Here is a 16,536-nt window from a genome sequence, read left to right on the forward strand (position 1 = left end):
TTTTGTACCAAATAGAACTTGTCTGCCTTTTACTAAAGATAAACTGGACCTTAATTCAGCTGTCTTTTGTATGCCTTGTATCATCAAAATATAAAACTGCCTTTCTTTCATCTAGTGGGATTCCTGCCAAATATGACAATTTAAGTGGCCTGAGCATCTAAATTAGGTGTCTTCCTAATTTTGATGTTTTTGGCAATTTATATCCTACAACTATAATACAATGAGCAAATATGCAGGATGTACAGCTCTTACCAGAGCTGTAAAATGCTATTCTAAATGTAAAAATATTGGAAGACTATAACAGAGTTTGTAATTCTAGAATTGTTTTCTTTCTTATTGTACTAATATGCATTGAAACAACACTATTTTTAACCAATACTCGAGGCAATTTTCAGGTTTTTTTCTTTCGGGCTCTTTGGTGATGGGAGTTTTTATTACAATCTGTAAAACATCCCTGTTGGATGTAATTAAATAGCAATCTCATCTCTTTAAAAATACTTTCTAACAAGTAGATAGGCTACAGAAAGTGAAACTGATGTCATTGCTTATTGATTGGTTTGTTCCCAGGCAAACAAATACAACAGCATAAAAACAAGCTTTCTTCTCATCAGTCAAAAATGCAAATTACTTACGAATTGCATTGAGGCACTGGAGTTACACAAACTGGTTCCTGTGATTTATATGTTTTTCTCAATTTTCAGGGCTGCTTCTGAAATTGGAGTATTAAATTCTGAGAACAATCTTATTTCATACATAAGCCTCATATAATTTTCACAGGATATGCTTGGGGATGCTTATCTTCAGTGTACCACATCTGTGGCTTTTCATCACAAAACCTGGTCACCTACATGGCCGCTTCATGTAGAATCAACAGCAAGTTCTAAATAAACTGAGTAATTATGTGCCCCCTCCAGTATCTCTCTGGGATAACCTCCCTCCCTTAAGAGGGAAGGAGCAGGGGAAATAAATGACAACTTACTAATGTAATATCGATCAAAACGCGTTAGTATTAAATACAGGGGTTGTAGAATTCAACATCACAGCTTTTCTATCACTGTGGTATTGGGACACTGTGTTAGCTACTAGGTGAAACTGGATAATGCTATCTAATCAAACTGCGAAGATGTTCTTTCACACCCAGCATCCAGTCTTCCCATGCAAGTTTTTAGAGTTACCATATTTACTAACCTGTTTCTAGGTTAGGAGATCTTGTCACCTGATAACTTTAAATCTGGTATGGCAGAAGGTGTAAACTAGATAATTGATTTGGAATGAAAATGAGACATTTCATAAATTGTACCTGTATTTGTTGCCATTCTGCTTTTTATCTGCTGCTACTTTAATATTTTTAAAGACAGATCAGTTTATTCATGATGTTGTTTTCTCTAATAACAATTACTGAAAGGACTAGACTATGTGCTTCTGCCTGGAACATTGCTTGTGTAGAGATACTTAGCTTGGTTACAAACCGACAATGACAATAACAAGATTATCATTCAGTGTAATTAGATATGTTTTGGTTTGATCTGTTCTCTAGGTAGCAAATAGGTGGATGCTCTTAAGCGTGTGCTGCTCTTCTGCACATATGTTGGGTGTGAGCTGGTACTCTGCTCTAGAATCTTTTTAATTAAGAACTTTATGGCAAGACATCTATTAACTAGCAACAAGATACAAGGTTCTGATTTAAATTAGCAGATCAGTAGTATACCCCACAAATACACAAAAGACTAAAAGGGCAGTTTATTTTATTTATTTTTAATTAAGGGATGCTCTTGGGGTCAGACTTCTTGTGTGGGCTTCTTTGTCTGGCTAATAGGAACATATCTTCCACCAACTTGGAAAAAAGACTGTTGGAGGTCTGGGGCAGAGGTCAGTCACAAGAGAACACTTCGGCCGCTCTCAGGACTGTGCTGTTCCATGATGATGCCCAGGCTCTCCTGACCTGCTTTCCACCCGCCCTCTCCCAGCCGCAGGGCAGGTCCCGGCTGGGGGGAGCTGCTGCTGCTGGAAGACTGAGCATCAAAACAGACTGGCAGGAGGTCTGATCAAGAGAGTTACTGGGGCATTTATTCCCTTTAAACTTTGCAGCTGTAATTAAGTGAAAAAGTGAGTTGTCAGATCTAACAAAGAAGTTTATTGCTCTCTTTCCTTTTGAGCAAGTTTTTTGAATCCTTTTGAGAAGCTCTAGGAAGAGCCAGTTTTATTTCAGGAGAAGCTAAAAACTTCCAAGTAAGTTGTTTGAATTGTTTAATCTTAAATGTTCTAGAATAAAAAATTGTGTGGTGGTTTAGATTCTTTCCTTCCTCCTGCAGTCATGGAGAAACTGTGTTGGCTAGTGTTAGGGGGGAATTATTTTTTTTTTTTCAGAGGGGAGAGGAAAATGGTGGGTGGGGGGGAAAAGGGCAGACTGCTAAAGCAGGCTGTGGAGCAGTTAGTTCTGTGGCTAACTTTTGCTTTTTGGCTTAGAAGTCTCATGTCCAGAGGTAGTTTGAAATAGTTTTTCAGCATACTCTCCATTCCTTTAAGGTTTGCCAGACTTGGGGTGGGGGGAGGGCTGTACCTTGTATCTTATTTCTTATATTGATTGAAATTGTCTTATTTGAACCAGTTTTACGGCTGTCCATTTTTTGTTCTTGTTTTACCTCGGTATTAGCTCTCTTATTATTTAAAAATAAATATTTAAAAAATGAATATATGGGCATATAGTTTATTGTTTGACTCTTACACCATTTGACTGTGTATCAAATGTATATTTGAGTTCCATGAACGCCAGCTTTCAATGTCCCAGTGATGAAAATGTTCTTACTTGCCACCTTAATTCTTGTAAGTTGAAACAAATTGATTTTTAGAGTTACCAGCTCCTGAGAGAGGTTTTACTGAAAGGAAAAACATTTTATCCATCTGAATTACATTGAGTGAGGTACTAATGCGAGGTGAGGCGTTCCAGTGCACAGTTTGCAGTGGAGTTAAATACAAGTTCTGGTACTGCTTTTCTCTGCTTGTACGTCTTGACTTTTAGATCACAGCGCAACAGCATCAGTGAGCAATGTTTTAATGGTGTGATGCTGTCTGCTGCTGCCTTGGCTTATTTAATGCTTTTACCCAGGACTGAGAGCACTGAGTGTTTTTGGAGAAGGGGTGGGGGGAAGTGTCCAAGTGCTACTACAGGGAAATTCTCAAAGGGTTGCCGTGCATATTACTGTTGCATACGCCTGTTTAAATAAACATCCTTCCTTAAGAAAAAAAAAAAAAAAAACCCTGACTCCAAAAATACTTCATTGCTGGTACTAGCATTTAACCCATAGAGCAAGTTTAGTTTATAGACAAAACTATTCATTTTCTTCTTTTACCTTACAAAACTGAAAATGCCGTGGGGCTAACAGTTCATGAATGTTTTAAAGCCTTTTTAAAAAAGAGTATTTTTCAAAAAAACACATTTTTCAACTGCTTCTGGACTCTTAAGAAGTAACTGGCAGGGCTTATATACAGCTGCCAATGTAAGTACAACAATATATTATTTTGAGATTGAGTGCGCGTTTATTGCCCACACTTTTCAACTGCTTCTGGACTCTAAGAAGTAACTGGCAGGGCTTACATACAGCTGCCAATGTAAGTACAACAATCTATTATTTTGAGATTGAGTGCGCGTTTATTGCCATTAGAACTTGTTTACGAACAATTACAGCACAACAGAATATTGCAAGCAGTTCTTGGGGGTTTTTTTTCGTATTCTTCAGTGTCGTATATGAAAAACGTAGTCGTCCTGTATCTTTAAATATTTTAGCCTTTCTAACAAACCAGTGCTGTGCAACCGCACTTGAACACAGGAGACCTTTCTTCTGCGCTACCGTCATCGTTTGCGATCCGCCCCCCTGCTCTACACTTGCTCATTCATTGCTGGTACTAGCATTTAACCCATAGAGCAAGTTTAGTTTATAGACAAAACTATTCATTTTCTTCTTTTACCTTACAAAACTGAAAATGCCGTGGGGCTAACAGTTCATGAATGTTTTAAAGCCTTTTTAAAAAAGAGTATTTTTCAAAAAAACACATTTTTCAACTGCTTCTGGACTCTTAAGAAGTAACTGGCAGGGCTTATATACAGCTGCCAATGTAAGTACAACAATATATTATTTTGAGATTGAGTGCGCGTTTATTGCCATTAGAACTTGTTTACGAACAATTACAGCACAACAGAATATTGCAAGCAGTTCTTGGGGGTTTTTTTTCGTATTCTTCAGTGTCGTATATGAAAAACGTAGTCGTCCTGTATCTTTAAATATTTTAGCCTTTCTAACAAACCAGTGCTGTGCAACCGCACTTGAACACAGGAGACCTTTCTTCTGCGCTACCGTCATCGTTTGCGATCCGCCCCCCCGCTGTACACTTGCTCATTCGTCCCCTGCCGTGCCAGTCAAACGTGTGTGCCTAGCAAACTATCCTGTCACCGTCGTGGGGCTCTGCCTGTGCCTGGAACTGACAGCAGGTACAGAGAATGCTTTCCAACAGCCTTGAATGATTTTTTTTTTTTTTATTATATTTTTAAATGTCTTTTTTTAGTCTCACTTTATTTTTGGAAGGGAAATGTCTCGTCTCTGCTATGGGAAGAAGGGAAGAAAGCACCAGCCAGTTAATCATAAATGCGCTCTGGTAATTTTCAGTGTAGCGTGTTCATTTCTGTTACTGCGTTCCTGTAATGTTGTGGTGCAGAGGCAGTTTCTGGAAGTTTAAATTTTGCCTGTGTAAACAGGATGCTAAGTCACAAATTTCCATTACTTTTAGGTGCTTAACCTAACTGCTGGTATTTCATTGGCATTAGATGAGAGAAACTGCTTTGAGCATTAAGGGGCTCCGCAGTTTTAGGGTGGCTTTTTTTTTCCCTTGTGGAGTAATGCATTTTTTCCAACAAAAATGCAGTTTATAGCTAAATACCATGAACAGTAGTTTGCATTAGCATTCAATTAGAAAAGTGTACATCTCCTGAGTTTCCATTTGATTGTACCTTCTCAGAAGTCATTCAACCACATGAAGGTTGGATAATACTTTAGATTGATGGAGAGGTGATGACTAGATGCTCTAGTCCCACTCTCATATTTATAATGAAGAGGGGGGAACCAATAAAAATGATTTTTACAGTTTATTAGATTTATGAAAGCAACTGTGGTGTTTTTTCGGTGTTATTTTCCCCAAAAAGCCTTAAATTTGTAGTAGTATGTAAAGGAAATGGTTCTCGGTGAGTCTTGCAAAACAGTAACATCTTGGATAGGGAGGAAGTGATCTTCACAATATACTTGTGCTTTTACCAGCTGATAGATCTGGCAGATACTTTTCATTCAGACTCTGCCTGTGACAGGCTTTTTACTGTCTTTTTAAGAGTTACAGCTCTCTGGGTTTTGGTGCATACTTCTTTTGGAGGTGCTGTTGATTTTGGTTTTTATTTTGATCCTTATTTGTACCCAGGTTACTTGCAGAATATGAAACTGTCATGTGGCAACAACTGGTTCTGTAAACATGTGTTCCTAACTAACAAAATATTTTTGAAATAATAGGCTCTTGATTTTCCTCTGTGGCAATGGAATGTAAAATGGAGATGTAATTCCTAAATTAACTCAAATGTAATTTGAGTATACCCTGCAGCAGCGTAAAAGGTATCTGAAATTTACCAAGACTGTGTTCTTTAATATATACCTATTTATGTAGATATATAGATATAACTCACTCAGCTAATTAAAGTAGTAGTATCCCTTGTTACAGTTATTTCCCTTAGGACCAACACTTCATTTTAGCCAGAGTCCAACTGTGGTAATAGAAGCAATAGTTATCAGCTTTTAAGGAGAGGTTGTACTGAAGAAGATTGTGTGAGGAGACTCTTTGCTGTGGGAGAGGTAGACAGCAAGTTGTTGTAATGTGTAAACCAAGTCAAATCAGAAAAAAAGGTATAAAAGTATCTACAGATGGGAATATTTTTTAAATGTTGCTATGTTGACAAGACATGCACTGTTCTTGAAGTTGGATTTTTTCCTTCAATGAATGATTATAAAGCTAATGCGCACATGTAACATTCTTACGGAGAAGATGGGAGGACTAGTGGTACCATTGCTTCTGTGTTACGAAAGACAAAGCGGGAAGCTTATTAAGAGTGACAGCATATGTGAAGTACAGGCTTTTGACTAAATGTTTCATTAGTGGTTGTCCTGAAATTTGGATGAAAACCTCTCTGACATGAAATAACATAATTGCTGGACCAAATGGAGTGATAAATAAAACAAGAATGCTTGCTTGAAGTAACTAAGTCATCCTGGATTATTTACCTGAAAGGCCTTTGTTATTTTTGTGGTGATAGAGTAAATTTGGGCTGAGCATTGTAGGGGTTCGATACTTTCCCAGGATAAGAGATCAAGATTTTGGTGACTAACCAATGCATTATGCTCTCCCTTAAAGCCAGTAACATTGGTTTCCCACTTTTTCAGTAAATCTGTTTGGTATTTACTGTGTCTCTCTTGTGTTGCAGTACGATAAAGATGCCAGTAAGTTTCTAGAATGTCAAAAATGCAGGCAACCATTCTTTCTGTCTTTTGTCTAAAGTCCTTTGACATCAAACAGTGCAAGAGAACAAAAGGTGGATTGCTGCCTTTGGGAATGCTTGTCCAAATGCTTTGCAGAGTTTCCATAGGCAGCATTGCCAAAGGGGGCAAAACCAATGAAAACTTAACTTTGGCTTTTATATTCTTAAGATACTACGCCAAGGGAACAAAAGTGGTGTTGGTTTTAATAGCTTGAATGATTTGAAACTTGCACAACTTCTGAGGTTCTTGATTTATTGGTTAACTGTAGTTGGTAAGCTAATGGCTGTAGTTCTTTGGCTATTGCGGAGGCAGAATAATAGGGGCTTACATGTGAAAGATGGGAATTTAGTTCTTCATCCCTGTGGATGTCAGAACTGCAAGGTTGCATCAGTCCAATAATAGTGCTACAAAGATCTTTTTAAAGTCAGCTTTCCATAGCAAGCTTTGATATAGAGTAATAAAGTGAACTGATGATCTAAGCCTCTTTAAAAATACAAAAAGCAGAGTGCAATCCAGTACTTCTTACACTGATCACTAAGTCTAGAATCTTTCCTTGATGACAGATATTTGCCATACCCATTGTCCTAAATAATTAGGGGGTTTGTGTGTCATGTCTCAACTAGATCTTCCATTTAATTATTAGGTGTTATATTGTTTAGGCTTTTAATAATTGTGAAATATTAGTCCTCACTACAAATGCAGTCAAAGTACAGTAGCACTTGAAAAGACTGATTATAAGTTGAAAGAAAACAAACGAGTAGTAGAGGCTTATATTCTCTCTGCATGTTTTTAGTGGTCTGTGCAATCTGAAGCTGATCCTTAATTGATCATGTTTCTGATTAAAATAAGAGACAAACATTTCCACGCTGGCCTGTGATTCAGTTACCTACTTCTAAGCATGTATACCACTTTTGTGTCAGACCTGAGAGGGTCTCTGCATGGCACTAGCAGAACCAAGATGTAGCCTCGCTGTGGGTTCAGCAACTGAACCTCTGGTTTCTCTGCTTGCTGCTGCTGAAACTCCCTTAAATCATTTTGCAAGAGAGCTGGGATTTATTGGTAATGCTGCTACAGATCTTTTTTTTTTTTTTTTTTTTTTTCCTTCCTTTGGACAATTTGCCTGACCCGCTTCTTCAAGAAAGTAGTTTTCATAAGTCTAATTCTTAGTTCTTTGCACAAACATCCTAAACTTTGTTTGATGATAGCCCATGTTAAATTTAGCTTTCTTGCTGGCATTATCATATCTCTCAAATTAGTGATTTCTCGTATCTTAAAATTCTTTGCACAAACATCCTAAACTTTGATGCTAGCCCATGTTAAATTTAGCTCTCTTGCTGGCATTATCATATCTCTCAAATTAGTGATTTCTCGTATCTTAAAGAAGTAGCTTGTTATAAAGGTTTCCAGACTTTGTGTAACACTTTGTGTGCTGCAGGCTTTGGTTGCTTTCTTCTCAAGTTCATTTATTAATCCTGCTTATGGCAGATACTTTAATTTATCTTCAGTATATGTTAATTATGACTTGGTACAGTTGCTGTGGGCTTAGAGCACTTCGAGACAGACACTTAACAAATTATCCTGCAAAGCTGCGGGGACAATAGTGATCTCGGGGAGAGCATCATTGTCATGTAACATAGTCGGCTTTTCTGTCCCTGCTCTGGAAAACACCTTGGTGTGCAGAACAGTTCTGAGATGGCCAGATTTAAAGGTGTTGAAAGGGAGGAAGAATCGCAGTGCCAGCCAATTCAGGGGACTGCTGTGATTCTCAGGTCCCTCTCCTCTGCTTAAAATGGCTAGTTCTTGTACCTTCCCTTTGTGTCACCAGTAGAGTGACAGGGAGCTGAATTGGCTGAAAACCACAAGACAGAAAATGGTTAGCTTTGCAGCCACACTCATTAAAAATTAATCCAGTTGAAGTAGTCTTAGCTTTTTTCAGGATGATACTTTATAACTATCTGATGGGGTAAACCCCATGTATTAATGCATTGCTGTAATGTAATCAATATGTCCCAAGTAATCATATTTGTGATGGAAAAGTCTGCTTCTTCAATATGGCTTTCTCTCAAGCAGTGACTAACATTTTGGGAGGAAACTAAATTTGTCTGAAAAATGAAGTTAGTGTTTTCTCTTAAAAGATTCATAGCAGCATTCAGTTATGCACCTTTTATTTTCATGGGAAGATATTTACAGCCTTTAGAAAGGATTTGGTCCTTTCTTCCCCCTCCCCATTTACTGATGAATTGGAGGTGGACTGATATTTTGAAGATGGACCGATATTTTTTGGAGTAACTTCTGAAAATGGCCTGATAAAATTACATTGGCATTTACTTTTTCAATTAAATAAGTCCAGAACTTTTAAAGGTGAAACTTCTTTTGATTCTCAAGAAATAATGTTCATGAAGCTTTCAGTTCACCTGCTTTTTACGCAGATGTATTAAGATTCAAAGTAAAATTGTTCAGCTTTCATTCTCTTTCTTAATATTTTGCTTTTATTCCATATTCACAGTTAATCATGAGGGTATAGATAACTTATGTTGAAGAGAACCACTTATACCATTACACTTTCTCTGTTCTTATCTTTCAGAAGCACTGTTCAGGTCTGATAAGTCCCTCCCTTTCTCTAAAGAGCCAGTTTCAGCTACTTGTTAACTCTGAAAGTTCAACTGTACTTGGTTTGAGGGCAGCAATTCTCCCAGTTCTCTTGGGAGAAGAGCCCAACACCCACCTCACCACAACCCCCTTTCAGGTAGTTGTAGAGAGCGATAAGGTCTCCCCTCAGCCTCCTCTTCTCCAGACTGAACAACCCCAGCTCCCTCAGCCGCTCCTCATAAGACTGGTGCTCCAGCCCCCTCACCAGTTTCGTTGCCCTTCTTTGGACACGCTCCAGCACCTCAACATCCTTCTTGTAGTGAGGGGCCCAACTGATACATAACTGATTTGATTGCAAGGCTACCATAGCATAGAATCAAAAGCCTTGATGAAAAATAGATAAATGGTGTCTATTGCTACCTGCCCAAAAATGAAAGACATTTATGACAAAGAAACGTTCTGTACTGAAAACTGCAGTCCATTATGATTCATACAAAGCTGCATTTGTCTTTTGCGAATGCAAGACCTTACTTCCCAGGTATTTCTAACACCATGTGAAAAACTAATGATGATATGTGTTTAAGAATGAAAGTTCAAAATGGAGTGAGGTAGAAAGTAGCTCCTTGAATGATCAGGAGAACAGACAGCTGACACAGGGGCAGGGAAGAAAATAACTGGTTTATTTAGCTTGGTGAAATAAAATAGAGGATTAATATGACTACAAGGAAGGAAAATGAAGAAATCTTGATGGAAGAGGAAGCAGCTAAGCTATGAGTTAAACCAGGTTATAGAACAGAATAAACTTCTGATGTTACTACTACCGTTTCAAAACAGCCCTCTCAAGCCTTGCAGGGACAAAATGCTAGCTGTTTTCAAGATACATCTCAATCAAATCCTGAATGAAGTTGTAGAAGGTAGTTGCCAGTAGGCCTAGACATACATGACTTGATGATTAAATGAGCTATAGAACCCTGAAGTATGTAATCTTGTCCGCTGCAAAGCAAAAACGAAGCGTGTTGACCTGAACTGTGAGCATTTTACAGAAGATGAGGTATGGTAGCTGAACTATTGAGTTATCTTAATGTACTCATTTAAAGCCTAATGCAGTGATGAGTGGATAACCTTGAGACGGTTTGTCTTGTGTTTTACTCGCAGAGTTTAGTATGGACTGTATACTTGCTGGGTTTGAGTTTGATGTTCTATGACATGCTATTTATGACGTTTGTCATTGCATACCAGTGGTCTGCGACTATGCAGGCTTTTGTTCACAAAACAGATGTAAAGATGTAATAGGGTGGTGTGCAGCGGGTTCAAGATGGCAAGGAGCTATTATTGTGTACACACTTGTATAGTAGTCATGTTTTGGGTAAGAAATGTATCCAAATACCTTGTGCATGCTGTTCTGAGGATGCAAGCACCCCTATGGCATATGAAAAGGTGTGTCAGATCTTGATCACTGAGCAAAAGGGTTGATGAGCAGTTCCCATGTGCAGGATTCCAGGTGCAAGATTGTGATAGAGTGTGCATTTGACAGGTCAAAGGCAAGATGGCATTGCCTATAAAATTGTCTAAAATTCTGGTATGTGAAACAGCAACTATATAATGGTGTCAGGGATGATGAGTGTTGTTTCTTTGGGGTTTTTGTTTGTTTGCTTTTTGGTGGGATGGTGTTTTGTTGTTTTTTTTTTCCCAAGAATCTCCATAAGCAACAACACACTTATGGCCCATTGTAAGTTAACTACTGCCTCTCATGTGATAGGGGCTGAGCTTAAAGAAGTAACAAGGCTAAAGGGTGCTCACATTATTGTTTCTCAGGATTACACTGCTCAGGTGCTGGTGTGAACAATGTAGTTTGCAATGAACTGTCATAGCAAATAAAATGATAAAACTATGCTGTCACTTATATGCTTGAGTGGAATACTGTTAAAGCTTTGCATATAGCTACTTGACTCTGAGAATGCACAAACCAATACAATTTACATCAATTTTCTTGATAGTTTTAAGAAAACAGTAGAAAGTGGTGGAAATAAATTGAGTGCTAGTAATTACTGATTATTCAGTAATAAAACTGAATGTCACAAGTATTCCTTTTTCCTTGCCTTGCAGTTGCATGGGGTAGAGTGAACCATCACTGCTCGAGAGCCAGTCATGCATGACTGTGGGCTCTGTACTCAGGACAGTGGCGAGTATCTGGCCAAACTCCTTGTAGTAGGGACAGGTAGATGGGGAGCTTCTGGACTTGTGGTTATCTTCCTTTGCACTGTGGTAGGCTCTAGAAGTTTTTAATACACTCTTACTACATGGGACATCCATTTAATCTCTCCACCAGCTGTATTAAGATGCTTTCATACAAATGATGATTTTGAATCGTTCTCAAAATCACATTATTTGCTGTAGTTACATCAAAATGACTGTCGTAGTCCTTTAGCCACCTTGTTGCACCAGAGCAGCATGTTATAGAGCTTTCTGACTAAAGGCTTTCTGGCTGTACACCTCCTGTCAAAGTGGAGGTGCCATGTGGGGTGAATGTGTTGACAGATGAGCAGCTCCTGAAGCTTTGGAGTGAATAGAAGGTCCAGGATAAAGACACTATGAGGTGGTATTGGGGAGTTAACTAAATTTTAGTCCTGCTACCTTGTCTTTAACTGTATCTTCGTTCCCAGATAGTCAGAACCCAGTGAGAAGCCCAAGGTTTGCTTCAAGTCTTTATTCAAGAAAGCAAACCAGGTTCACGGGATTCATTAATCTGGGCGTAAAGAGTGTTTGAGAGGACTTTGGGCTGAAGAGTTTGGGTTAAGGCATGCAACTCTGAATTCTAATTTAGCATCCTGATGCTGGTGACTTTATGCGCTCCTATATCAGCTCTATATTCATCCTAGAGCAGTGAGATATATCTGACTGCTAGTGCCATTAGTGTTTAGTTTGTAATTTTGCTGTGTCTACTCATGTGTCTAAAATCACCTACATGTGCATTGTCCTTGCAGAAACAAACATCTTCTTGTTTGTTTGTTATCATTGCACATTTTCCCTTCATTACTCTCCTCCACTTTTTTCTTTCTTACCTTTTTACTTTTCTTCAACTGTCAGTGGAATTATTGTCTTCCTGTCTCCATATTCAGGTAGTGTCAGTGGCTGAGTATCACCGCAGGATCGATGCTCTAAATAGCGAAGAACTGCGCACACTCTGCAGACGTCTCCAGGTGCCCTCTTCAGTAGTTTAAACCGCATCTCCAGATACTACAACATCTTCCTTTGTAGTGTCTTTGATCAGGGCAAGTCCCACACTCAGTGGGTTTGTCTTGTCTACAGCACTACAAGGATCCAGCAGAAAATTCCGTTGTTTTGGATGTATTTAATTGTGCAATACTATGATGGAATCAGTAATTTTATGATGGAATCATTAATTCCAACTTTTTCAAACAGGAATTTTCTGTCAGAATTTGAAAATTTGTTCTCAGTACTACTTGACTTGGAGTGTTGTGTTTTAACTTCCACTTTAGACTGGTGTATTGTGTTAGATAGAAGTTTTCCTAAAAAGAATGCAAAACAGGTGAAGAATCCAAAATCTTTTTGCATGGGTGTTTAATTTTATGTAGGAATCTTTCATCAAGAATCTTACAGTACTTGGCAAGTACGAAGGTTCACAACTTCTGTGGAATAGGTAAGTATTTTTCCCATTATACAAGCAGGTAACTGAGGCAGTTCAGCATGGCAAAGGTTGTACACATGGAACTGGTAATGGAACTGTCTGTTCCAAAAATAGTACTTTGAAAACAGTACTTCCGTTTGTTTTTTTGAAGTGTTCCTGGTAATGGACTTAAACTGATATTTGCATTCTCTTTAGGTGTTTCTTAGTTCTTTGACAACTATAAAGTACTTAGTTGTTGTGTACATCATACATAACTTACTGATGGAAAGCATAGCTTAGAACTCCTTAGAAACACTCAGTATTTTGTTTTCCTGTAGTAGTTGGCTGCTGAAACTGTAAAAAGTTTCAGTTCTGTTTTTTTTTACTTTGATCTTGGCTTTTTTTTCACCTATTATGTAACTAGACGTAAGAAAACATGTTCTTAGCTCTTTTGCTTCTGTTTATTTAATAATCAGTAATTAATTGGTTTAAAATGTTTTTGTAAGTGGTATGGTTACATAAATCAACAGTGAGCATGAACCTGAAAGCTGCACTTCTATAGGAAAATTGGATATTTTGGGGAAAAAAATTCATTCCCACTTGAGAACAAAAAGCTCTGTTTCTGCAAGTGGTGGTGGAGGAGAATCCTTGTGTTAATATTTTGGAAGTGCAAGAGCTCTTTCCAAATACCTTTCACCTGGAACACCCAAATGCAAGGTTTAGGCCAACTTGAAAAATCTGATGTAATCGTTTGGAGCCTATAAACTGCTCTCAGGTCGTCTGAGAGTTTGTGGTGTAGACTGCATGGCAGTTACTAACCTCTCATGCCCCGGAAATCTGACTACAAGTCAGTCTGCTCTGTCAAAGTTTAGTGGGAGATGAATTTGCAGGTTTTGAAAGTATACTGCATTCTGTCAAACAGATACCTTTGGACAGACACATGTCTTTGCTTCTACAAAGCAGTGTTCTTCCTAGAAGAAAGTTGCTTTACTGTAATAATAATAATTTTAAAAGGCAAAAAATACAACCAGGAAAAAAGAAAAAACAAACCACCAAACCAATCAAAAAACCCCACAATCCCCCCCCACCACTTCAGTCCAAATTTATTCACGTTTTGCATGGTGCACTTTAATCAGAATTAAAGAATAACAAAGGACATAAGCTTTCTGCTGTACACTTGAACAATGCTGAAAATTTTACTGAGTTGAAGCAGTACTATATGATGAATGAAAGGCTTTTAAGTTGGAAAAGAGTTGGACTACAAAATAACATGTTTTATAGATAGCACTCTATAATGTAGTCTGTAGGTCATCTTTTTGTACATGAAGCTGTATGGATAAAGGCATATACTTTTTTGTTGTGGTATGGAAATTACTGGATAGTTTACAAGCATTGTTACCTTCCATTGAAAAACGGAAGGCTTGAGCTTTTTGCTTTCTTTAAGCACACTTTTTTTGAATTAAGAATTACTGTTGTAATGAAGTCATTGTATGAATACACTTTGATACTTTGACTTTATAAGCCTACTTTTAAGTAACAGGAGTTTGTGATAGTAACTTTTTTCATAGTTCTTGAAGGAGAGGAAAGGGATACCATTTTTTTTTGTCTCAGGTGGCTGTATTTTGTTTAACTATTGCTATTTGTATTTCAGTTTGATTTGATTTGGCTTTTCTTTTTTAACTGAGAAAGTTCTCTTCACAACAGCTTGGCAAAGTTTATCATGTTGGTATTGTGAAATACCATAATTGTGTTGTATGTTTAGAATATGAGTTATATGGCAAATACTGGTTGTTATTCTGGAGATGTTTTTGGCAGGTAATCTCTTTAAATTCTCAGGATTCAGGCTTTAAATAATTTGGACAGTCTTGACTTTCAAGGAAACTTTGTTCAGACTGATAAATTATTTAGATGCACTAATTCTTGTTAATTTTTTTGTTTTCCTTTAGCAAATCTTTCAAGACTTTAGTAAGTCTTGCTACAGTAGTTTAAGTTACTAACTTCCTTCACGTTGTCCTACTCCTCTGTCAGACTTCACTATCCCTGCAGCAAGATTTATAGAAGGAAACATCTTTGGGTCTCTGCTAGTCTAGTTCTCAACAATGTGGCACTTTAGCTTGAAAGTGCCAGTGAATGTGGACTGGGGTAAGAAGCTGTCATGAACTACGATGATGTCTGATGAGGAGTTTTGTGGCCTTCTGCCACCTCCAGGAAATGGTGATCTACAACAACTCAATAGGGTAGATGTATGGGGCAGGTATTTTAAATTACTACAGGATCTTTGTGTGCAGTGCATCTCTCCCAGACCTCAAAGCTCACTATGTAGCATAAGTATTACTGCTGCTTTCCTCTCTCCACCCTCTCAATTCTTTCTTCTTTGATTTCCATAAGTACTCCAGCAGATCAGCTTATGGAGCAGCAATATTCCTAAGTTTCTCTTCAGATGATTTACTCAAGATACTTGACAGCAGTCTTTACACATGTCTACTGCATATCTGGAAACTTTCACAAGTACTCTAAAAGAGTATTGATTCAGAAACTACTGAGAAATGTCCATGCTGAAGTTTCAATTCCTTTCCTGTCTGTTTTTTTAATTAAGTTTAATGTGAATGCTATGTTAGTTTTAAAATGCAAGAACTTTATAAGCTGACCTCTGAGAAACATTTTAAGTCCTTCAGCTGTGTATGAGGACTTGTTTTTTAGTATACATCATACCTTTCTTCTGAGTAGGTCTCTTATGTAATTTATTGCTAGTATATAGTTGAGACTGGCTTGCTATTGGAAGCAGTGGAAATGTTGGTCAGATCAGATCTAATGGATTTCTTAACTTTTGGAAGAGTTGCATAACTGAATTGGTAACTGCATTATTATAAACCTGCAAATTTTATCTTCCCTGCTAATAGAATTGCAAATACTTATATTTGTGTTGTTCTTTTTGTAGATAACAACAAGAGAAGATACCAATTCAAAACAGGCAACGAATATCAAAACAGACCTGGAGCCTGAAGCATTCCGGCCAAATCTTAGCGATCCCAGTGAATTACTACAGCCAGAACAAATTGAAAAGGTATATAAGTTAATATGTCATTTTTTAGTATTGTCCATTAAATGTATCAGAAATGCTATGACGTAGTGTAAAACACCAGTAGGAAGACCTTGTGTGATACTGAATAGAATAGAACAGAATCATTTGGGTTGGAAAAGACCCTTAAGATCACAGAGTGCAACTGTTAATCTAGCACTACCAAGTCCACCACTAAAATATATCCCTAAGTGCCACATCTACACATCTTTGAAATACCTCCAGGGATGGTGACTCAACCAATTCCCTGGGCAGCCTGTTCTAGTGCTTAACCCTTTCATTGAAGAAATAGTCCTTAATATCCAATCTAAGCCTCCCCTGGCAAAACCTGAGGACATTTGCTCTCATCCTATCACTTGTTACTTAAGAGACCAACACCCACCTCACCACAACCCCCTTTCAGGTAGTTGTAGAGAGCGATAAGGCTTCCCCTGAACCTCCTTTTCTCCAGACTAAACAATCCCAGTTCCCTCAGCCACTCCTGTTAGGACTTGAGCAACCAGCTCTGTTGCCCTTCTTTGGACACGCTCCAGCAACCTCAATGTCCTTCTTGTAGTGAGGGGCCCAAAACTGATCATAGTATTCAAGGTGTGGCCTCACCATTGCTGAGTACAGGGGGACAATCACTTCCCTACTCCTGCTGGCCACACTATTTCTGATACAGGCCAGGACTC

At 38.1% G+C, this 16,536-nt stretch overlaps 1 protein-coding gene across 5 annotated transcripts in view; it reads left to right on the forward strand.

Annotated features, from left to right (window-relative positions):
- Positions 1–16,536, forward strand: part of OXR1 (oxidation resistance 1) — a 77,147-nt gene that overhangs the window by 48,434 nt on the left and 12,177 nt on the right. For 3 of the 5 annotated variants that reach the window (XM_010293865.1, XM_010293866.1, XM_010293867.1), the window contains 2 exons: positions 12,275–12,355; positions 15,722–15,847. In XM_010293865.1, the coding sequence (XP_010292167.1) occupies positions 12,275–12,355; positions 15,722–15,847 (207 nt within the window). Of the gene's footprint in view, positions 1–4,456; positions 4,651–12,274; positions 12,356–15,721; positions 15,848–16,536 lie in introns of those variants that run through there. The other 2 variants (XM_010293869.1, XM_010293868.1) reach the window with 2 other exon arrangements.

Source organism: Phaethon lepturus, unplaced genomic scaffold, assembly GCF_000687285.1.
Source record: "Phaethon lepturus isolate BGI_N335 unplaced genomic scaffold, ASM68728v1 scaffold4599, whole genome shotgun sequence".
NCBI classification, from domain to species: Eukaryota; Metazoa; Chordata; class Aves; order Phaethontiformes; family Phaethontidae; genus Phaethon; species Phaethon lepturus.